Raw genomic sequence first — 25,578 nt, forward strand, 5'->3', positions numbered from 1 at the left:
TTTTAAGCAGTACTTCTGACTCTTCTTTGGTTCAATGGTTGAGTGACATCTGTGGTAGCCAGCTTCCAAGATGGCTCCCAAAGACCATCACCTCCTGATATTTATCCCTCCCACACTGAATCACTGATGGCTTTGGGCGACCAACAGAATACTGCAGAAGTGACAGTGTTGACTTTAGAGGCTAGATCAAAAACAGGCATTGCAACTATGGCCTTGTTCTCTTTAATTACTTGCTCTGTGAGGACAGATGGCTGCATGACCTTGGGCAACTTATGCAACTTTTCTGAGGTTCACTTTTCCTCACCTTTAAAATGAAGATATTTATTTCATAGTATTTAACAGGGTATTGTGAAGACTGAATAAGACATGCATATAAAGCACGTAACAGGATGCCTGGCACATAATAGGCTTTCATTAAATGTGGCTAATACTGGTGTGGTGGTGGTAGTGGTGGTGGTAGAAGCTGCAGTAGCAGCAACTGATTGGCTGTGAGATGTGAAGGAAAGAGAGGAATCAAGGATGATTCCTAGGTTTTTGGCTTGAATAACTGAAGAAGTGATGGTGTCATCTACTGACTTCGGGGACAATAGAAGATAAGTTGTGGAGAGTAAGGACATTCTTTTTTCTTGGACCCAAGGTACTTATTAAGCCTCAAACAGGTAATACTAAAATTATCTTTCAATCACTTATAAACAGGATTCCTTTTCCATTCTTTCTTCTCTAAATTATTTTGAAGTGTTTTTTTGTTCTAAATAATTCCTTCCTGGAAGATGAAAAATTGTTGAAGTAAAAATGATAGGAATTCCAGAGGTCAAATTACTCTGCAGTCAATGGCCATGTACCCCTGGATGAACCACTGTTCTTAATTAAATGATGGCAAGCACTGCAAATGCAAAGATGAATAACAGCAGAACAAAATCCAGACACTCAGGCAGTCCTCACTTTTGTTTTACAGAGAAGTATTAGCAAACATTAGGAAGGATATATGCAATCAACAAGAAATAAGATAAGCATCAGGGGTTATGAGAATTGGCAAAGTACGTTTCTTAATTTTAAATGAAGATGTACTGATAACTAAAGTGCTCGAGCTTGATGAAATTAGATTTCTGTTCCCATTCTCAGACTCCCACTGGTTTAACTACCCAAGGAAGGGTAATGTGTGATGCAGGTCTGGCTCCTCAGCTGTACACACTTAGCTTTCATTTAGTTAATAGTTCATAGACTGATTAAACAATTCTATACATAAAATTGGTTTCACAATTCTTTATATTGTAATGTAACTATTGATTTTATTTGAGGCATATTTGGTCTTCGGATTCTGGCGCTTTCCAGGATTCCCCAAATTCATTATGAAATACTCCAAACAATGTACTACTTTGAATCTGAATCGAGGCAGCACAGGACAATTTGAAGTAGAATAAGTTAGTTCATTAGTTAACCAAGATGAGACCCAAACCCCTGAATGCACTGCTCTGGGCCTCACTTCTTTATCCCCCAGCTCTATGATATTTGATTCCAGTAACCTGCTAAAGTAAGAAAACTTTGCATTTAGTTTCTCTTTATTTGTGATAAAGTTGAATTGCAAATAAGCCATCCACAACGATTTTACAGACAGGTTTGTACCAATATTTTACTGGGTTACTATGGAGTGGTTCCCTCTACCACTGTATTGTACAAAACTAACTAGTCGTGGGGATTAAACCTTTGAACTTAACTTCTGCCAAGCATGCTAATGAAGTTAAATGAGGTGTACCGGTTCATGAAATAATCAAAAGGAAGCACAGTATATATACTGTCCACTAATTTCCTCCCACTATAGAAATAGAGAAATGAGTTTGGTTTTTTTTTTGAGAAGGTAGTTGCTACATTTACTGTTAACTACTGAATTTCTTCAATACTCTGTTTAATTTCCTTTTCTTCCCACTGCAGTTCGTGTCATGCAAGAATCTATTCACGCTGACTAAAACTGAAAGATAATGGAAGAGTGATGATCAGAGAATTTAAAATCTGAAATTTAGCATCACCACCCTGAACAACAGAGCCTTGGTTGGCATAAACTACTCATACAGGTAAGACTGATTACTTTTAATTTAAAAGTTAACTCTATAAAAACTCTAACAGGACTAAACTTTAAGTTTTGAAAGCTGATCATTAAGAAAGGTCAGCATATTAATTATGTAGATAATCGTTAGTAATTGAAGTTAGAATTGTAGACTTCTTTCATTTGTCAAATTAGCAGAGGCACAATGTGTTACAGGAGTGATTCAAGACAAGACAATCTGCTGAGAGGAATGCAGTCTTGTACACATTTTCTAGAGAGCAATCCTGTATATATAATGTGATTGTTATTTGAGCTTTTAAGCTTTAGAGTATTTTCTAAATTTTAGAAAATAATTATCTAGCAGTTTTATAATCAAACTTTACTTTTAAAGGAGAGGTACACAGTAGATACAAATTTGATGTTTGGGAAGCTAAAGATGGTCAACTAGTTGTCATTTGTTATAGTGAAGGTTCCTATAGAGTTTCGATGTCATCTGTCTGATAAAGCTAGCCTCTGTGAAAGTCTTTTTACCCCTCTTCTGTTCTGAAGCATTTGCTAGTAGAAAAGCAAGGCAATGGTAATGAATAATATGAGATAACAGATGCTCTATGTGGTGGTCTAGTTTTAAAAAAAAAAAAGGAATACTATCCATTAATACAGAAGCACCACCTTTATAGATTTTAGTACATAATGCATTATCTACACAAGGCAGCGGCTAGTGTTTTTAACATCATCATAAAAGGAAGCTCCATTCCTTATGTAATATAAAAATTTACTTTGATCAGATAATTTTTTCTTAAGAAATAAACTGGCTAATTTCACTCTCTGACTGATTTTTTTTAAACATCTTTATTGGAGTATAATTGCTTTACATTGCTGTGTTAGTTTCTGCTGTATAACAAAGTGAATCAGCTATATGTACACATATATCCCCATACCTCCTCCCTCTTGCATCTCCCTCCCACCCTCCCTATCCCCCCACTAGGTGGACACAAAGCACTGAGCTGATCTCCCTGTGCTATTCGGCTGCTTCCCACTAGCTATCTATTTTACATTTGGTAGTGTATATATGTCCATGCCACTCTCTCACTGCATCCCTGATTGCTCTTTTCATGGGCAAGGTTAGTCCATTAATATTTATTTTGATGATTTCTATAATCTTGCTTTTTAAAAATATTTATTCCATATTTTAATTGATTTTTTTCTTCATTTTTGTTCCATCCCCCCACCCCCCAGTAAATTAGAATTTCAGCACTCTATTTCTAATTTTTAGGTGGTTACCTTGAAATTTTGTCATGCATGTTTAACTCGACATATACCAAAGTGAAACAGTATGTTAATCCCACTCCCAAAGAATACAAAGGCACTGGAACATCAAGTTAGATCCCACTCTTGACTTGCGTATTATTCTTGTACAGCACTTTCGTTCTGTCCTGTTTTAAATCCACAAATTTGAAATTACTCTTAAAATACATGACTATTTTGGTTTGGATTTACATAAATGTTTACGATTTTATTTGCTCATCATTCCTTTTTGCATTGCAGACCATCCTTTGGGGAGCATTTTTCTTTCTTCCTAAACTACATCCTTTAAAGTTCCTTTAGTGATAGTCTCTTGTTGATAAGTTCCCTCAGGTGGTGTTTATCTGTAAATATTTCATTTCAGCCTCAATCTTTTTTTTTAACATCTTCATTGGAGTATAATTGCTTTATAATGTTGTGTTAGTTTCTTCTGTATAACAAAATGAATCAGCTATATGTATACATATATCCCCATATCCCCTCCCTCTTGCGTCTCCCTCCCACCCTCCCTATCCCACCCCTCTAGGTGGTCACAAAGCACGGAGCTGATCTCCCCATGCGATGCAGCTACTTCCCACTAGCTATCTATTTTTACATTTGGTAGTATATATATGTCAATGCTACTCCCTCACTTCATCCCAGCTTAACCCTCCCCCTCCCCGTGTCCTCAAGTCCATTCTCTACCTCTGCGTCTTTATTCCTGTCCTGCCCCTAGGTTCTTCAGAACCATTTTTTTTAATCTGACTGATTTTTAAATCAATTCCAATTTGCCAGGCTGTACTGGATTCAGATACAATCTCACTCTGAAGCATATGGACCGTTTTCTAAATAAAAATTGCAAAGCAACAAAATAAAATGATAAAGACACTGGTAGACATTAAGGGTCTTAGTACTTGAACCTAGGGATACTCAAGCTTTCAAGCCTTTGGGTGAAGATTGGTTTAAAAAGTTATTTCAAAATTATAATGGTATATTTTGGGGAAAATCCCTATTTCTATAATCTAAGATGCAGAAAATATAATCATGATTCTGAAGAGGGGTAGAGAGTAAAATATTCCTGAGGGGCTGGGGGCATATAAGAATCTCAGAAGGCGGTGGGTAGTAAAAAGTTTTGTGTTTATCAAAAGAGAGAATGAGAAGAAAAAGATTGAGAATCCCTATTCTAGATTATAAAAGAGTGGAGAATGTGGTACTTAGAAAGGTATGGTGAAAAATACAGAGAAATGAAGCACATTCTGAATAGAGCTCATGATTTTTATTTGACCAGAATCAAAAAAGTTTTCTTACTTCCACCTGAAAGAAGTAAAGGCATGAGAAAAATAAGAATGAAAAGGAGTTTGTATTTGTACCTTTTGAAGCAAGAAATATTTAAAAATAAGACATTAAAAAAGCAAAATCACACCTGCATTTATACTGTGATTAAAATATCTTCTAAAAAAAAACTTCTCTGAAAAACCAAGATACTAAATTACACACAAAGACACATGAGGGTGCTCTAACCAACAAGCAGTAGCAACTACAGTTCTGACACAGAATCTTAAACTAGATTTTTATTGAAGTATGATAGATTATCATTAAATATTTGAAACAAGAAATTACTGATGCCATTTGGTAAAGACCCTGGGATTCTGGTGTCCATCCTTGGTCACTACACTTTCCTTCTGTTCAATTCAGGATCTTGCCTGAGTGTTTATGTAGAATTAAGTTTACTTCTGAAATATGAAAAGTGACTTTTCTAATAGTATTAGATTATAGAGAAGTTCTTTAGCCGTGAAAAGACACCATTTTGAAAAGTATTTATGTACAATTAACGTGGTAATTAAAAATCGGTCTTCTATTAACATGGCCACAAAATACTTTTGCAACACTTTCCTTTGGCTAGTACGTGCCTTAAAATTGTTTAAATTACCTTTCTAGGCTAAAAATAAGTTGTCATTTACAAACTGCCTTAAAATCTAATATAAGAATTATAAATTTCTCTAGTATAAAATAATAAATCTCAGGCACTTAACTATTTCTATCAAATTTTGTTTTTTAGACAAAGGCACCATCCACAATAATCAACTTTCTTTTATTTCAATTGGACAATCGTGATTAGAAAAGGTGAGACGGCATCTATACTTTCCCTTTTCATCCAATATATTTATGTTACTATTTTATTTTATCCAATGCTTTATAAAAAAAACTATTTAGCTGAAATACCATCTATAATTTTAATACTAAATATCTGCAATTCTGTTCTAGTTCCTGTGGCAAAATTCAAGGAAATCTGATATAAATGAGTAACAACTCAACATGTATTCAACCATCCATGATCTCTTCCATGGCTTTACCGATCATTTATACCTTCCTTTGTATCATTGGTCTCTTTGGAAATTCTCTCTCTCAGTGGGTATTTTTAACAAAAATAGCTAAGAAAACACCAACGCACATCTACCTAGCACATCTTGTGACTGCAAACTTGCTTGTGTGCAGTGCCATGCCTTTCATGGGTATCTATTTCCTGAAAGGTTTTCAATGGGAATATCAATCTGCGAAATGCAGGGTGGTCAATTTTTTGGGAACTCTATCCATGCATGTAAGTATGTTTGTCAGCCTCTTAATTTTAAGTTGGATTGCCATAAGCCGCTATGCTACCTTAATGAAAAAGGATTCCACACAAGAGACCACTTCGTGGTACGAGAAAATATTTTATGGCCAGTTACTGAAAAAATTTCGCCAGCCCAACTTTGCTAGAAAACTATGTGTTTACATATGGGTAGTTGCTCTAGGCATAATTATTCCAATTATCATATACTACTCAGTTGTGGAGGCCACAGAAGGAGAAGAGACCCTGTGCTACAATCCGCAGATGGAACTAGGAGCCATGATCTCTCAGACTGCAGGCCTCATTGGAACCACATTTATTGGATTTTCATTTTTAGTCGTACTAACATCATATTACTCTTTTGTCAATCATCTGAGAAAAATAAGGACCTGTACATCCATTACAGAGAAAGATTTGACTTATAGCTCTGTGAAAAGGCACCTTTTGGTCATCCAGATTCTACTAATAGTTTGCTTCCTTCCATATAGCATTTTTAAACCCATTTTTTTTGTTCTACACCAAGGAGCGGACTGTCAGCAATTGAATTATTTAATTGAGATAAAAAACATCCTCACCTGTCTTGCATCAGCCAGAAGTAGCACAGACCCCATTATATTTCTTTTTTTAGATAAAACATTCAAGAAGACACTATATGATCTCTTTACAAAATCTGAGTCACCACATATACAATCCTCTGGTTGATTTCTGAATGGAAAACACCACCAAACAGAAAAGTGTTCATATGAGTCTATTAGGGACCCTAAATTACATGATTAACAGGTCATAGCTTGGTTGATAATAGGCACCAAGAAAATCTCTTTGGTTTTTAAAAATAAACAAGCAAATATAAAACTCACTTTACGGTTCTACTTATAGTGAAAGTTGAGATGGCAGAGAGTTAAGAGGCAAAAGTCAAACATATTGAAAGGATCCCACTGCATATAAAACCAACAGACCATTTTCTGTTTAAACTCAACCATGGATGCTTCTATTCAAAACACAATACGTCACAACTATAGGATAAAGAAGCAAATGGTTTATGACTTTTCTACTTTTTGGGAGTTAGAATACAAGGGTCCATCTATGGGTAATGTCTTGTTGGTAGCTTTAAAAATGAGTAAAAGAAAAAAGTGAATAAGGAATTTCCTCATTTAAGTCCTATCTGAATGTATGAATAATGTACTACAAAAATCCAAGGTTTTATTTCATGAACACATTATTTATTTGGTGTTATCTGGTTCATGATCCTGGGAGAAGCAACATTCATTGATTCCAGTATTTATTAAGTAGATGTTATTTATAAATATGCTTAAATATTTGGATTAGGCTTTGTCAAAATAAAAATGAATATAATGTCATTACATGCTGATCTTCATCACGTTTTGTATATTTTCCTCTGTTTTCAATATAAATAATGTTATTAATGACAAACAGTACCTAGCATGTAAATATGTTTAATTAATTTCTGTGAAATAAATGAATGAATGATAGGCAGTATAATAGTATCGTCGCTGCAAGACTGGTCTCTGGAGTTAGAGTCCCTAGATTCAATACTAGTTCCACCTCTTATTTAGCTGGACAATCTTAGGCAAATCACCCACTTTAAGTGTTAAGTTCTTCATTTGTAGAATGAAAAAATACTATGTAATTCATAAGTACTATGATTAAACCAGATGATTTTACTATTATGAGTAGCTATCCTTTACTAAGTACTTGCTATTGTGCCAGGCACTCTGCTTACATGTATTATTTGAATCATCACAACCCTAATGTATGCCAATTTACTGATGAAAAAACTGAAGTGCATAGTTAAATAAGTCACCCAAATTTTCTCCAATATCTAAGTAAATATTTAAAGGGTAAGCCTTTCTGAATGGTCATTTCTTTCTTCCATGCAATCTTGTCACAGTAAGACAAATGATGATGGGTATATTCTGTATTATATATATTATAATTTAAAATAAAAAAGAATGTGTGCTTTATCTTCCTAAAGAGATCATAAGCACCTTTGGAGCTTTAGTCTCTTTTCTATTTCTACTCCTATGGTACTTGCATTCTCTCTGCTCAGATAAGAACCAAACATAAACAGCTGAATAAAACTGAAGTTGAATAAACCTTAACTGTAAACTGCTACTTCGTTAGAGACTGCTTAAAGACTCATTTATTCTCTACATGGTAATTTCTTCAGTGCTCAAAAAGTTTCAAGTTCACATGGCACTTCTAAGCCTTTAACCTCATAGCATGTTTCGTTCTAGAATTTAAAATATAGAAACAATTCACTATACAGATTCCCCAAGAGCCATGTGCTCAAAATCACTAGAGGTTTTCCCAACAAATCTGTGCAATTTTCATTAAAAAAGAATAGAAAACAGTAAATATTTTTTCTCCTTTTTTACTTCAATGTTTAACTGAGAGAAGAAAATGTTCAGAGAAACATCAGAAAAAACACATGCTGGCTTCAAATATTTACAGTATACAACTATTCTTTTATAGGAGCAATCTTATTTCTGTCCTATTATTTTTAATTTGCAGAGATGAACGAAGACCTGGGAACTCCAGGTGACTCCCTAAGTGCTGGCTGTAAACAGGGGTGTCCAATCTAGTAATTTCATAGACATGAGAATCACATAATAACTCAACGTCGACCAGGAGACTTCCCAAGACATCCAGCTTTCTCCACAGTTAGAGCAATACTTTTATTCTTACATAAATTTTAAAACCAGAACTCATTAGACTAAGAGGAATTGAGAAGATGATCAATAGTTTTCATTTAACATAAGCAGTACTGTATTAAATCTCACTGTACTTAGGAGTTCTAAAGATATATGTAACTTGTAAAAAGCATTACTAAAAAAACCACTTTATATCACCACTATTTAAATAAAAGATAAAAGATATTACACCAAAGTAGAGCTTCCTACATTTAAAAAAGGCAGGAAAAAAGATATGCAATTTCTCAAGTTACTCATTCTGATAGACAACTTCTGTTTTAATTCTCTGTACTGAGCGTATTAATCACCACGTTTATCTTTATACCATAGATGCTTTCGTGAATAGGTGATTGTAAATTATGTTGAATTTTCTGTGTAATTGAAGTACTGCCTATTTAATGTCATGGCAAATACTTTACATAAGGTATCCCTTTCTAAATTTACCCTAACTTTAAAGTGTGAATTTCAGAAAAACAATGTTTTTAATGTGTCCGTGAGTTATAGTCAAACACAATTTCAGAAACCTCAAATTTTGACTTAAAGATCAACAAGATTATATCTTAACAGGCATGATAAATGTTTCTTTCCCCCTTTATCCTTTCATATATACACTCCCATCAAGGCAACTTGCAAACTATTAATCAGGAATATGTACCATTAAGACTAGACCAGCAAAATTAAGGATGTACTACTCAACCTGAAAGTGAGTTTCTATTCTGTGAGTAGAAGAGGAAGATGTTGAAGAAGGAAAAAATTTTCCTCTACCCCTGTAGGTTCTCCTGGCTGGTCTAAGAGTTAAATTGACATGAGACAGATTAACAGGAGAAAAAACAAATTAAATTATGTACCTATGGGGGTTCCATAGGAATATGAGGCCCAAGGACAATCTGGGCAATTGGAACTTATATGCCATCTGAGAGAGGAGAAGGAGGTAGGGGTTTGGGACTTCAAAGGGGAGGAAGGCAACTCACATGGAGATAGAAAAACAAATGTTTGGTAAACAAGTGCTTGCTACTCCATGCAAAGACAATGGAACACAGAGAGGACTTTGGTGTCCCCAGCCTGCTCAGCTCCCCCACCATACCAGCTCATCTTCTTTGCAGACATCTCTGGTGATAGTACTCTTCCTAGACCAGGCCCTTTAAATTCCTTCAGGCGCTTAAGGAGGAGGTAAAAAGAAAAATTTCCTGAATCTTTCGTTTCTTAAAAACAACCAGCGCCAAATAGTCTTCAAGCCAAAGAGATACATTTTGGGGGTGGCAAGTTTTGTTCCCCTACAATGTCAACCCTGTTCTGATTTGGTAAGGATGACTGCAGCCCACCCCTGGCTTTGCAGTCTGCAGGGTGGAAAGTTGTTATGAACAAATGTGTGAAGACAGGTTGAAAGGAAATCTTGCTTGGCAAACCACAAAGGGAGCACAGAGGGACACTGGTAATTTGCTAAGCATTTCAATCCTGCAGCCCAATGCCATGAACCTTCTCTGACTGCCCCCAAATTCAAAGTGAGTTGATATCAGTGTCAAGAGTTACTACAGCTAGAAAGGTTTTATACCTGACAGCACAAATGCTCTGGCTGTATCATACATGCTTGCTACCGTTGGCTAAAAAGGAAAGGAGCAGTGAAAGGATTCACATCTGTTAAGCAAAAGAAACAGTCATTCTTTTCTTTTCAAATCAAGGAGTTGATTTTTTTTGAACGGGGGTGGGTGGAAAAAGAGAAGCAAAATCATCTTAAATTTATCTTGTATTTCTAAGCATTAAAACCCCACTTTCAAGCTGAACATGTACATTATGCTCACAACAACCTTACGAAAGTAACGCAGAAGGTAAGTCTGTGTGCTTATTATAATAAAGAACAGAATAAGTAAGTTTTCATTTTAAGGAGAATTTCAATATTTTATATAAACATGAGGGACTCTTGGGAGTTGTGGTAAGAGATGTAAAAGAAATGTCAAGAGCAATAGAGGAAGAAATACCATAAGAAATCCACAATGCTATGGCAACTAGCGTGATCTGATGAACACCCATTTATAATGAAGTCTGGCCCTAAGCTGGTGAAAGGAGAACTGATACCATAAGGGGACCAGAGAGCAGCCAGGCGTGTTCACGGGTTAGCAAGGAAAACCATTTAAAGGAAGCACACACAGAAATGCTTGGGCGGAGGCTCCTGGCTGAGCGGCTGTGAGACTGGGGTTTTGCAGTTCTGAGAACTAAAAACGGAGCCCCCAAACCTCCTGGGCACAGGCCCTATTCAGAATAGAAAGTGACTGTGTGTACAGCAGTTTGCTCTCAAAGAAGCTGCTTAACTTCAACTTCGTTTATTAGAACAGTACATCAGTAGGTCAGAGCCACAGAAAGGTCTACGGCTTGCTTGTCTCTCCACGCCCAGGTGATGCTTTGTGAGGCTGTCTCTGGGAGTCAGGAGAGACAAGAAAATTTCAACTTTCACTGCTTAACAGAGCAAGTGAAGGCAGGCAAGGAGCCAGGAGTTGCATTTACCTTGAAAACTGTTCTATTTCTTTCTAAAGTACTTTTAATTTAGGGGTGAGAGGAAGAAAACACTGAAACATAATGAAAGTTACCACATCCTTTCATAAGAAAAAAAGGAATAAAATACATGCCTTAATTAATGCCTGTAGGGAGTCAAAACATGAGAAATATGCCATTATGACAGTGGGTCTCAACTGGGGGTGATTTTTGTGCCCCAGGGGACATTTGACAATGTCTGGAGACATTTTTGAGTGTCACAATTGGGGGGAAATGCTACTGGCATGTAGTGGGTAGAGGCTGGGTAGAGGCAACAACAACACAGGACAGCCTCCCACAACAAAGTGCCTGGCCCCAAATGTGCATGGTTGTTGGGAGATGCTGTACTATGATGACACACCTTCTCAAATGTCAAAGGATTATATAGTTATTTTTTACACAATTTCATGTGAAACTGCTTCTCGAAAGCGAGCAGTTTCCACTACAGGTCACATGGCACCATATACTCAAATCTAACCTGATATAACCAAACATTTTTAGACTCAGGTATTATGATTTCAAAAAGAAATGCATACCAAGTAAAGAAAAAAGTATTATTAATATAATGTTAGGACCTTTGGGAAACCCAATGCTTTTGGATCAATATCAAGAACTTGGGGTGGGGGGGAGGTGAAGGAGGGAGGGAAGGAGAGAGAGACAGAACCAGAACCAGGGAGAAAATGAGAATATTCTTGGCTAGCTGAAACAGATGATTAAATAATCTAAATATTTCTCAAAGGAATGGAACGCTCCAATGGTCTTCTATTTTCTTTACTAAGTATAAGGGAAGAAAATTTTGACAAAAACTACAGAAACCAAAATCTACATACAGAAGAAATCTATTCAGACAAGTCACTGAATATACAATATCTGAATGTGAAGAAAAGCTACTAGGCTGCAAAATTAGTTGTTTTAGCAAAAACAGTAACAACACATCAAGTGAAATTTTAAATTATTAGCCATGTGAAATGTATTGTTATTAAAGATCACTACATTGGAAAACCCCTATAATAAGGCCCTGAATGAAACTACTTTGGGTTACCTAAATTACTGAAATTATATTAGTAAATCCTGTTGACACAACCTTCAAATATATCTGGAAATCTACTTTTTTTACCACCTCCTTGCTACCACTCTGGTCCTGCCAGGCAGGAGCATCTCCTGTTTCCCAAGTTCCACCCTTGAGCCCCTATTCAATGTATTACCAACAAAGCAACGTAGTCCTGTTACCGTGGAAAGTCAGATCATAGTCCATCTTTGTTCAGAACTCTCTGGTGAATCCTCATTTCTGTCAGAGTATAAGTCAAAGTCCCTCCTCTCCTTTCCTCTCTAACCTCATCTACTATCCACTCTCCCCTTTGCTCACTGCACCTCAGCCATACTGGCCTCCTTGCTCTTGCTCAAAAGGGCACTTATGCTCCTGCCTTAGTGCCTTTACACTGGCTGTTCTTTTACCCAGAACCCTCCTCCTTCGATGTCAGTTAGTGCACTCTCTCTCTCTCCTTCGAGTCCTTGCCAGAGGTCAGGTTCTCAATGTGGTCTGCTTGATCACCCTATTTAGAATTGCAACCCCTTCTCCAGCAGTCCCTACCTACCCCTTTGGCTGCTCTCTTTTTTTCTGTAGTTCTTTTCACCTTCTAACCTACTACACAGTTGACTTCCTTATGCTCAGTGATCAGTGTCTGTCTTCCTGAACTAGAAAGTCAGCTCCACTGGGGCAGTGATCTTGTCTGTTTTGTTCATTGATGTAGCTCCGGTTCCTAGAATAGTGCCTGACACATAGTAGGCACTCGATACAAATTTTTGGATGCACGTCTTAAGAAAAATACACCCGAGTTCAAATTTACCAATTAGCTAAATGTGAGTATTACATTTACCCATGCGAAATGTATAGATTTCAGGTACTGAAATATAAAGAATATCAACAATAATGTGTGCTCTGTGTTGAAAGTCTGCTTCCCAACTCAACAATGGTGCCTTTTCTGGTGGTTTCTTCTTATTAACTTGCAGTTTCAGAATCACTTCTCTCTTCCCTTCCTTAGAATGTTTCTGGATGCTTCCTCAAAATTATCTGGCATGTGCTTTAGACACAATAAACAAATTTATTAAAATCCAAAACAAAACTAACTTTGAGCCTTTGCACACACTATCCTGTTGCTTGAAACATCCTCTCATCCCAGTGTAACTCCGCCATGACTCAAGACTAGGCTCAAATGTAACTTCCTCCATGACGTTTCTCTGACTCTGTCTTTTAATTATATTTACCATCCCGTACCTTGGACGATAATTATTTGTTTTGTCTATCTGTGAAGATGGCCACAAACAAGTTCTCCTATTCTTGTGCACATAGGTTGCTCCTCCAACTAAAAGGTGCAACTTATTTTTCCTCCTCTTGAATCCAGGCTACTCTTGTGACATTTTGACTAACAGAATGCAGAGGACAGGACACAGTGCCAATTCCAGGTCGAGGCTTCAAGAGGCCTGGTAACTTCCATTTTTGCTCCTTTGGTGCCATGAGACACTGTCCTGCTAGAAAAATGGGCCATGAAGGGGGGAGAAAGACAAAGAGAGAAATGTTCTGAATGAGAGACTATGAAGAGGGCCTAGCCAGCTTCCAGCTGTTCTATTCACTTCTGCTGAGATGCCAGAAAAGTGAGTGAAGACTTTGTGGATACTAACCATGCCGCCTTAGCCAACAGCCTGTGAAACAGAATCAGGCAGTCCCCATCAAGCTCTGCTCAACTGCAGAACTGAGAGCAAATAAATGGCGCTTGTTGTTGCAAGTCACTGTGTGTTATTCCGTAGTTGCTGGTAACAGATACACTATCTCATCTCTCTACTGAGACCATAATAATGCCTTTAGGGCTCCAAGCACAGTATACTGCATGAAGTAGGCACTCGGATATTTGTCGAATAAATCAATCGAATGTAAGTTAGAAGGTGAAGCACAGCATTCAAACATAACTACTTTGGGATTTTATTTGGTTTTGGATTGTCATTATATCAAATACCATGGCTAATCAAAAAGCTGACTATATTATTGAAAGTATTACAGTAGAGTACGCTGTCAATCATTTATCATATGATATTGATATAATTACCTTTCAAGAACAGAATTCAAAATAAAATTGCTTCTTACAACTTAATAACAAAAACCCAATCTGATTAAAAAATGGGCAGAGGATCTGAATAGACATTTTTCCAAAGACAGACAGATAGTACATGTACATGAAAAGATGTTCAATATTACTAATCATCAGGGAAATTCAAATCAAAACCACAATGAGATGTCACCTCACACCTGTTAGAATGGCTATCATCAAAAAGATAAGAAATAATAAGTGTTGGTGAGGATGTAGGAAAAAAGGGAACCCTCATATACCATTGGTGGAAATGTAAATTGGTGTGGCCACTCTGGAAAACAGTATGGAGTTTCCTCAAAAAAACTAAAAGCACAACTACCATATGATCGAGCAGTTCTACTTCTGAGTATTTATCTGAAGAAAACAAAAACACTAATTTGAAAACGCTAAAAGAAAAAACACTATGTGTACCTCCCACATCACTGCAGCATTATTTACAATAGCCAAGATATGGAAACAACCTAAGTGTCCATTGATGGATGAATGAACAAAGAAGATGTAGTGTGTACACACACACACACACACACACACACACACATATACATACACAGTGGAATACTACTCAGTCATAAAAAAGAACAAACTCTTGCCCTTATGACAATGTGGATGGACCTTGAGGGTATTATGTTAAGTGAATTAGTCAGATACAGACAAATACCCTATGATTTCACTTACACGCCGAATCTAAAAATCAGAACAAATGAACAAACAAAACAAAACTCAGAGACAGAGAAACCAGAATGGTGGCTGCCAGAGGTGAAGGGGGTTGGGTGGACAAAATGGGTGAAGCAGGTAAGAGGTACAAACTTCCAGCCATAAAATAAACAAGTCAGGGGGATGTAATGTACAGCCTGGTGACTAGTCAATAATATTATATTGCACATTTTGTAACTTTGTATGGTGACAGAGAGTAACTAGACTTACTGTGGTGATCATTTCACAGTGTACACATATATCAAGTCATTATGCTGTATACCTGAAACTAATATAATGTTAAACGTTAATTATATCTCAATTTTAAAAATTTGCCTCTTGAGCAGAAGTGTTTTTAACACAATGCTACTCTATGAACTAAGAATCTGTTTTACACATTTTAAGTTTTCAAATTGTCTTTTTTTTTTTTGGCCATGCCGGATGACATGTGGGATCCCAGTTTCCCAACCAGGGATCAAACCCGCGCCCTCTGCAGTGGAAGCACGGAGTCTCAAACACTGGACCATGAAGGAAGTCCCTCAAATTGTCATTTTTGTCATTATATATAAGGAGATATACTTCACTCTGTATACATGCATTTTCTTACATTAATTAAGTGCAAAAGAATGACACAGCACGTTGCTATCATTGACCATTCCCTCCCCCCTTTATCTTTCTACACTTCTTATTCTCTTTGTTTGCATAACTGAAGAATATTTCCTTATAAAAGTGCTATGTATCCATTGGGCTGTTAATGTTGAGTGGCGATAATAATATCATTTTCCTATCACCACATTTGAAAAGAATAAGACATTTTACAACTAATTTACACTAATGTGTATTCTGTGCATTTCTCCAATTATTTTTCATTGCTATTATAACATTCTACCAGATTGATCTGGAATTGCTCATGCTTTCCCTCAGCTTTTAACCACAAGAATTTCAGTTAAAATTTCCCAAACGTTATAGAAAATTTAACTAAATTCTACTTAATTTTCTTAACCATTAAAATACATTAAAGGAGCCAGGCCTTTGATAATACATCTTGAGGGAAGGAGAGCGCCATATCTGTGGATGTTGCGGGTTAGAGAGAGGCCAGTGACAAAACAGGAGCATGTGAAAGTAGACAACAGGGCCAGAGAGACCACAGGGGCTCTTAGTGACTCGAGGTCTTGAAAGGGGGTAGGCATCAGGAGGAAGGCCCATGGCTTCCTTTCTTGCATGCCTCCATGTCCTACCTGACACCTTATAAGCCAGGGACTGACAGTTCTCATAAACTTGATACTGGGATTAAACAGGCATAAAGATTGAATAATGGTAATATTCATATTCCTAAGGGTACAAACTATATTGCATTTATAATTACTATTTCAGACTATTTTTAAAAACTCTGCAAAGAAAATAAAATGCTGACTATTCTACATTGCAACATTAAGAAAATATAAGTGTGTGATGAACTTTTACTATATAAACCAAATTCTAATTTCCCCCCAATTAACTTAGTATAGGATATTGTTTGGTTCTTCCTATTTGTTGGATTTTCACACTTCTCTCTTACACACATAATGGCAAAGGAGGAATAACAGAATTTTAGAATGTGTGTACATTTTAATAAAAATAAGGAAATTGAAATGATAAAAAAGTGTTCCTATTAAGAACTAGTACAACTCTCCACATATAAACCAGTTAAACAAATTTTTATTTGTAAGTAAAATTAACTTTAAGATACTCTTTATAAGAACACTAAAGAAAAATTTCTAATTCTTATCATTGCTATAAGTTAGTTTCTATTCACAAATATTAAAGTTAGTGATAAAAATGACTTACCTTCACATCCCTGTGAATTATGTTGTTATCATGACAATAGCGTAGAGCTTCCAGTATCTGTCTCATGTAATGACTGTAGAAAAACAAAAGAAATCTAAAACTGTAAAAAAAAAAAACCCTTATATTTTTAAAACTTAATGTACAGTGTCCCTAGTTTATAACTCCCACCTTCATACTCACTGCCCACAGACACTTTTCATTTGAGTAGACAAGATTGGTGGAATGCGCACCTTAGTAATGAAAAAGTTGGCAGATGCATAAGTTTATGAGCTTTATAAAGAATTAATGCGTTCTGTATTTTCTGAGATATCTAAGTCAAAGGAATTTCACACAGTTCATAACTAAAATAGCTCTGCAAACTAAAAATTCAAGCTTAAAACATGAAAAAGTTTTCTGACACTCAGTTAATTCTACTTAGTTACACTGGATTGCTATTAAGTGACCAGTGCTCAGAGGTACACCAAGGATTCTGACTAAAGGGGTGGGAACCTTTTATCTGCCAGCAGAGGCTGGCTCTCTGTCTTATTTCCATTTAGCTTTAAGGACAAACAAGAAAGAAGAACCCTCTTATGCCTCTACAATTTCTTTTTGCAACATAATCAAGTTTTAGTTGGGGCATCCTTGAACAAAGCAGAGTTCCTTCTGGGCCTAAGTCCTAGGAAGTCAAACTCCTCACAAGGTCAGCAGGGTCCACAGAGGCTCCGCACTGGGTCCAGGTGAAGAACAGAGGAGGAGCGAGCATTTTAAAGAACAGTCCTTAAAAATGGGCTTCCCTGGTGGCGCAGTGGCTGAGAGTTCGCCTGCTGATGCAGGGGACGCGGGTTCGTGCCCCGGTCCGGGAGAAGAACAGAGGAGGAGCGAGCATTTTAAAGAACAGTCCTTAAAAATGGGCTTCCCTGGTGGCGCAGTGGCTGAGAGTTCGCCTGCTGATGCAGGGGACGCGGGTTCGTGCCCCGGTCCGGGAGAATCCCCCATGCCGTGGAGCGGCTGGGCCTGTGAGCCATGGCCGCTGAGCCTGCGCGTCCAGAGCCTGTGCTCCGCAACAGGAGAGGCCACAACAGTGAGAGGCCCGCGTACCGCCAAAAAAAAAAAAAAAAAAAAAGGTAACAGAGTCAACTAGCCACAGGGTGTGACAAGAGCAGTTCATTCAGCATTACTTCAGAACTTACTTCGATTTCCTTCCCTCCATTCTGAAATTCTTCTGTAATCCCACTGTTTCTTCTTTGAGGGTCTTTTTCATCTTCTCTTCCTCTGAATTTTATTCCCTTCATATCTGTCATTTTCTCCCTACTATCCCTCTTCCTTTCTCACTTTCCCCTTTTCCTTCCCAACTAGCCATGACACAGAAATGCAATATACTTAACATTAATTATTGCTTAGTATTTATTGCATTTTGTTTTTTTTCTATCCAGATCTTTTATTCCCCACACTTTAAAATAAAAACTAAATAATTTAATGGTACTTACAAATGACCTTGTGTGTGTGCTTGTGACTCAAGACCAAAAAAAATTTTCTCCACTCCTGCTTTAAAATTAAGACATTTCCATTGAGTTCCCTCTTTGGTATGCTACTATCTAGCCAAACTCACATCAATGTCCCTCTAATTAGCATATGCATTATTTCATGTATTAGAATTGATCAGAAGGTTCTAGTTTAAAAATGAAAGGCAGGGGAAAAAAAACCCCAGGCTTTGTTCCTGTACTTATCATTGTCTCCTCACAACTGGGCTCTAAGCAGAAGGAGCCAGGCTCCTGCAGTTGTGATGTCCAATTTTTCTTACTTTGCAAATGTACACATGGCGGGTCACGGTCACATACTCTTTGCCTGGGCCAGTGCAGTTGAAATTAACTTTCTGTTTAAGTTAGGGGTTCTTAACTTGGTGTTGTGGCCCTTTCCTGGTTCAAATCATGCTTTGGAGGATCTGTGACCCCCCGAAATGGCAGAGATAACAAGTGTGAAAAACTCTAGTTTCTAAAAACTCTAAAGCATGCTACAAAGGTTAAGTCTATTATTATCAAATTTAGTCAAGATTTAGGAACAGCCTATTTGTGCATCTAGGTGTGAACACTGGAATAGTAGGTAAGTTTAAGTTAGGTAATATGGACCTAGCTTATACCTAACAGCACAACTACTCTGGATACTTAGCACTAGGACAGCCACTTCTATCCTTAGCCTGAAGAAAATTCTAAAAAAAAAATTCTTATCTCAAAAAGAAAAAACCTCAATGAATGAGCATTTTTAAATCCGAATACTCAATTATTTAACCCAAATATACATACATATTAGAATTTCTGTGGGGGCAGGGTAGAATTTTTTTCCCCCAAATATAACATATTTAAACTGATCTTTCTCCACCCTCCCAGTCATGACCCTTGGGAGGCTGTGCATGTGAATAGTGTGCAAGCAGACTACAGAACCAAAATCCACCCATATACATTCTAGAGAGTTGCTGACTAAACTTTAATCAAAAAGCTTCATTTCATGAAGCATCATGGTGGCCTATACTTTCAGAGAAACTCATCAATATCTATGTTTGTCTCCATCCCTAAGGATCAGGGATGATAACTCTGTGGAAAGAAAAGAGCTGGCCAGCAATCCTCACTTCCTTTGGAAGGAGGTATTTTGGAGGTGGAAGAAAAGAAGGGAGGTGACTCAGCCTACTCTCTTTGGCAACTCTGGGCAAAAAAAGACTACACTTAAAAAAGCTCTTTGCTAAGCTGAAGAAAGCTTATCTCTGGAATTCCCTTTACAGAATGTTCCTGGCTAAGGACTACCTATGATAAACAGAACCCAGGATCTCTGAGGCATGAATAGCTTCCTGGAAGATGTCATGTAAGCTATACAACTCTCCAGGATACACAATGGAGATGTTTCATAATTTAAATGCTCCCCTCTGTGTGTGGAATCTCACAAACCTCACGTAGAGACCTCATCTATTCTGGGCCAGAGGTGCATTTCTGATGCAGGAAGGAATGAAGTGAGGAGCTGCCCTTAAAAGGCCCAGAGCTCTGTTTGCTTCAGCTGAGCCTTTTGATTGCTCGTATCCTTATAACTGTTTAGTAAAGCCTGGTGCTAGGGAAGAATATCTCTCTGATTTGTGAGAGTTTGATTTGATAATCTGATCCTATATGTTAGCCTGCTCCACAACTCACCACCTCTGAAAGAACAGAGGTAATCACTAATTGGGTTGTAAGGACTGAACGCAGTTTTCTTTCATGTCATGCTTTGCTGCTCCTCTTGACGCTCAGCCAGTTGGAGAAAAACAACATTATCAATATGATTACTTGGTGTCTCAGAGTCTTCTTGCAATTGGTCTCACTAGAATAACTAATGCAAGCTGAATTTTCCAACAAAAAATCACAGAATCAGAGAGAAGGAAGGTAGAAGTCACCTGGTTGAACGCTCTAAACCAAAGGAAGGATTTACGTGCCCTTGTTACATGGTCATTGGTACTCTGCAGTAGGGGACATACATAATCATACTTTCTGAGGCCACTCCCTTTTGTCATTTTTAGGAAGGGTTTTTAATCAATTGTGCCAAACCACTCTCTATGCAGTGTCACTTACTGATCCCAATACTACTCTTTTCTGGTCCATTCTGGAAAGTTCCTTTCATAAAATCACCATTTTAACAGCAATATAGGTAGATCTTAAAATCAACAGGCTTGATTGATATACAATCATCTTGATATATATAAACATCTAACTTTTCTATAAATCTCAAGATTGGGAGAGAACTCAAGTCATTTCACTGTATGACATCACCTCTACAACACTACTATTCTCCCTATCCTAACATCTAGTCCAGTGGCAGAGACAGGCTCAAAGTTAAGGAAAAGTGATAGGGATGAGTAGGGAACAGAGTAAAAGTGTTACTGGTTTAACATCAACTCTGACAGCCTATATGCCAGGTACCCCAGTGTTTTTGTGGTTCCAAAAGGAAAACGTCATCTTCCTCCATCAAGCTTCACTATTTTATAAAATCAACATCTAGAATTTTTAGTTTTCCCTATTTGATGCTGCTGTTGAAAGATATCAATATGGGAAAATACAAAACTCAAATTCTTCTTTTTTTTTTTGTGGTACGCGGGCCTCTCACTGCCGTGGCCTCTCCTGTCGCGGAGCACAGGCTCCGGACGCGCAGGCCCAGCGGCCACGGCTCACAGGCCCAGCTGCTCCGCGGCACGCGGGATCCTCCCAGACCGGGGCACGAACCCACAACCCCTGCATCGGCAGGCGGACCCCCAACCACTGCGCCACCAGGGAAGCACCAAACTCAAATTCTTAAAGAAATAAATATGAACAATGATATGCAAAAGTCTGAGAGTTTCATTTAGTAGAAGAAAGTGGTTTACCTCTGTGTCATAAGAAAAATCAAGACAGCATTGACTACTTTTGGTATTAAAGAATGCTTTTTAATTCTGAAACACAATACAAAATAAAAATTTTAAACTGTGATAAGAATTCAAAACAAGAGTAAAATGGGATTAAAAAAAAAAGAAAACCCTAGAATATGCTTCAGTGAACATGGCACAAAAGAAAAAGGATATTTAGCCTCAGTTCTACCATGAATACATCAGGAGTTAAAAGAAGGAATTAAAGTTAGTATATATAAACTCTCATTTGCTTCTTCTCCCTAACACCAGGAGTACAAAACAGCAGCTACCTACAATTGAGTATATTCTTTATCTTGTGTTATAGCTATGGCTGCTCCATCTCCTGAGACTGGGGACCTTGCTTCTCAGTGAGGAGAAGGCAGGGCAAAGAATTTGAAGAAAGTCAAGCCATTCTAAGCTTAAAGTCGCATGAAATAGTCTCTAAGCTATTTTCAGTCATATCTGTCCATTGTGCCATAATTATAAAAAGAATGATAGGAGGGAGAAAGTTATAATCATTTAATGGTAACTATTTCTCAAATGGTAGAAAGTTTTAATAAATCCTAATAGGTTTGTGGGTTTGAACCCTTCAACATACTATGGTTAGTGACTGAGGAGGGATGCTGTACCCCAGGTATTAAAAAGGCAATTTATTGGAGTGGGTATTTATGATATGGTTGTCACCAAAACAGAAAGTTGTACTGCTTCAAATCTACAAGCAAGTGGCCCAGTGCATGGCTCTTGTGATTTTTCATATTAAATCCTTATTTTGAGTCATTAGTTCTTTACAAGAACTCCTACACTTGGAACAATGGTGGCTACTTGATTGGGAGATCAAACACTGGCCTGAAGCAAATATATTCAGCAGAAAAACTGTGCTTTTATTTCTGTTCCTTCTACTGTTCTATGCTTTTTCTCAGATTAACTGGTCACCTAACAATTTGCTATCACTAGAAGGCAAACTGAAGAACTAATGAGGCACATCTGCTAAAAACCAAAAATCAAACACACAAAAAGACCCAAGTTTAGTTCTACACGGTTCCTGAGCTATCAAATTCCTCCTTGTATAAAAGTCATCAGAAATGGAAAAGATAGCAGTAGTGAAGTTAAACTGTAAATCCATATAAATAGATCAATTCATTGTTCAATATTTTGCATTTCCAGTCACTGTTTGGTTCCACTAATGCACATTAAAAGAGAGATGCTCCTTGTAAGAAAGAGTGGCAGTATGCTCGTCATCAGTTCAAAGAGCAGGCCACTTCATGTGATTTCCTTGTCATTTCCTTCTTTTACTTCTACCTTTACTTCTGGGGAGTTCATACAAATTACATACCTGGCCACAGCTTCACTGTATACAAAACCAGCGTCAGCTCGTTTTACAATTTCAAAACACAGATCCGCTCCATCCATACTGTAGAGAAATGTGAAAAAGAATATAAGGAAAGAGAAAATTTCAGGAAGTAAACATTGAAAGTGAATACATTGTAACTAAGTTTTTAGTTGACTTACAGCTAAAGATTATAATAAATTATTTAAATCTCCTTTCTTTTGATGAAAAATAGACATAAATTATAAAGGACATTATAACCATCTTAACACTGAAAATCTACAGGGGGAAAAAACAGGAAGAACAAGCAAATGGTAGCATCAAATAACATAAAGTGTGGGAAACTGCCTATAAATTTTCTTTAGGTTATCACAACAAAAAGTCTCAGAAAAGGGCAATGTTGGGGGTTGTGGCATATTTTTGAATCAAATTCCAAAATTGTATCTAGTCACATCATGTAATATTTTAAGAATACAACAACGATTCTAAAACATTTAGCTATAGTTATCGCCACTAAAAGGGAATTCAAGCTATATACTGTGAAAGGAAAAAAATAATTAGCTAATCCATAATTTATTTTTGTTTATACTTCCATTACCAAAGTTAACTGCTACAAACATACTCTAACACACTGATGTGCTGGTGACGCAGGGTTACTATCTTGCCTCCAAACTTAAAATGGTTCTCTATTTCTCACCAGATCAGTAAGGTTTCTTGTTGTCTAAGCCATACCTTGCTTCTTCTACCTACCCTGTCTAATGACTTTTCAAGAATAACTCACTCTCTACGCAGATTAGTCTTACACTACTCCCTGAATATACCATTTTGTTTCTTTTTCTGCCACACATTTCTGTATATATTGTTTCTCACACTCAAAACCTACCTTAATTAAAGGTTCCATTCCAATCTCACCTTCCCCAGGAAGGCCTCTCAACGATTACCAGTCACATTAAGGCCTTCTTTTGCTTAAATTCTATAACAACTCTATATAGCCCATATTATAACATTTAGCACTTACACAGAAACATATTTATGTGTATACATGAAACTTTTGCCAGATTATTACATATATCAATGAATAGTTAGCTAACATTTTCATAATGCTTTAAGTCTTATAAAGTGTTTTCAAATCCAGTATCTCATTCATTCGTTTATTTAGTAGCTCAGGAACCAAAATACCTGTTGCAGGTTTTATACTGAGGAAATAGACTTCCAGAAGGGAAAGCAAAGGAACTAACTATTCATTACTATTACCTATAATTAATAACTAATCCATTAATAATAATTAATAAACATTACTAACTAATATTACTATTCATCAAGTATCATGGAAAGCATTCCTTGTTATATCTCCCTTCATTCTTACCATCATCCCATGAGGTCAGCATCCTTCTCGTTCTCAAACAAGTTGTCTAAGTGAGTAGACAAGTATGTTACAGGGACAGAATTCAAATCCCTATCTATATTTAATGTTCTTTCCATTATCTACAGCTACACCTACTAGGTGTGCAAGGAACAAATGTACACATTCAAGCTCAACAGTTCAAAAATAGGGTGAAGTCCTAAAGAACAAGTATATTTTATATTTTCAACATACTCCCACCCAAAACCTGGCAGAATACTATGCACACAGTAAATATTTAATGAATAGTTTATTTAAATCTTGGTGTGGTTTTACGTAAATGAAAATACTTTCACATTTTTACAAGGCTTTACAAATTTTACCTAGTTTTCATTTCACAGCCAACGAACTTTTTCCAACGTCAAATAGGATTTTTCTCCAAAATAATTTTTATGATGGCTCAGTCTACTCTGAAGTATGGCAGTGCCCATTTTGCACAATCAGAAATAAAGCCCGGATGAACACGATCATGTATCTTTGTGAACAACCCTGATCATTTGCTGCAGTATAAGTCCTACCAGCAGAGTTGTTAGGTCAAGGGGCACAGACAATAATACTTTTGATACATACACTACTGGAAATATTTTAACAATTTATACTGCCACTACTGGGTGTGAAAGTGTTCTTTCCTCTACCTTGCCTCTATTAGGATGACTATTCTTTTTAATCTTTGCCAATCAGATAGGAGGAAAAAAAGTCACTCATGATTGCTTTCATTTACATTTCCTTGCCTACTAAAGAGGCTGAATATTTCTCATTTCTTTGTGTTGTGGGGAGAAAAAAAGCACTATTTTTAAAGCTGGCTGCAGTTTAAGCTGGTTGGTTGATCTGTGAAGACTAAAAACACACAGTGAGGGAATTACAGTTTTGTTTAGGCATTTTCCTTTTTAATTGCAAAATGTGAGGATAAGCACTATTCAACTTAGAAAAGAGAAGAGTTAGGCAAAGGAGAGAGCTAAATTGATTGCATCATAAAGCAATAAGAATCCTTAGAGCTAGAGGGAAGGCTTTTTTGGAGGGATCTGGAAGGGGGAAAAAAATCTTAAGGGTAGGAGAAAGTACTAAGGTGGTGAGAGGACAACACTTAAGGAGGGAACCAGTCAGTGGGAAATAACTGGAAATTGCTTACTGCCCTGTTCTACAATCACCAGCATGAATCGACTCATTTTTCATGGACATATCTGAAACACTAGTACTTGCAGTGACAATTTCTACATTTACATATACACACACCAAGGTATTTTTAGGTTTCTACTCTTTTCCACTATTTTTGTATCTAGTCCCATACCATTTTTAATTCTGCAATAGTATATTTTAATATTTGGCAAAATAAGTCTCATTTCATTATTATTCTTTGTAAACATTTTCTTATGAGTTTTTTCTCCCAGCTGAACTTTAAAATCAGTTTCTCAAACGCTAAACATTTTTTATATTTTGGCTGAAATAATATTATATTTATAGATTAACCAGCAGAAATTAACATTTTCTTAATATTCTCATCCTTGAACATGATACGCCTCGCCATTTCCTTTCATGTCTCTAAGTTATAGTTTTAAGGTTTTCTTCACATTAGTTCCAAATATTGATTATTGGGTTCCCCCCCAAGGCATTTTATATTTTTAGTTGCTATTATAAATGGGATCT

General features: G+C 36.9%; 2 protein-coding genes across 4 annotated transcripts in view; one reads left to right on the forward strand and one right to left on the reverse strand.

Moving 5' to 3' along the window:
* CASK (calcium/calmodulin dependent serine protein kinase) overlaps nucleotides 1–25,578 on the reverse strand; it is a 389,387-nt gene that overhangs the window by 168,297 nt on the left and 195,512 nt on the right. For all 3 annotated transcript variants that reach the window (XM_079909891.1, XM_079909890.1, XM_079909889.1), the window contains exons 4-5: nucleotides 22,539–22,616; nucleotides 16,831–16,903 (exon numbers count right to left, since the gene is read on the reverse strand). In XM_079909891.1, coding sequence (XP_079766017.1) covers nucleotides 16,831–16,903; nucleotides 22,539–22,616 — 151 coding nt within the window. The remainder of the gene's footprint in view (nucleotides 1–16,830; nucleotides 16,904–22,538; nucleotides 22,617–25,578) is intronic.
* On the forward strand, nucleotides 5,232–6,632 carry GPR82 (G protein-coupled receptor 82; the record flags this gene model as incomplete). The annotated part of the gene is made up of 1 exon (XM_079910147.1): nucleotides 5,232–6,632. The coding sequence occupies exon 1, from the start codon at nucleotides 5,622–5,624 to the stop codon at nucleotides 6,630–6,632; it is 1,011 nt and encodes a 336-aa protein (XP_079766273.1). The 5' UTR covers nucleotides 5,232–5,621.

This window comes from Stenella coeruleoalba, assembly GCF_951394435.1.
Source record: "Stenella coeruleoalba genome assembly, chromosome: X".
Taxonomy (NCBI): domain Eukaryota; kingdom Metazoa; phylum Chordata; class Mammalia; order Artiodactyla; family Delphinidae; genus Stenella; species Stenella coeruleoalba.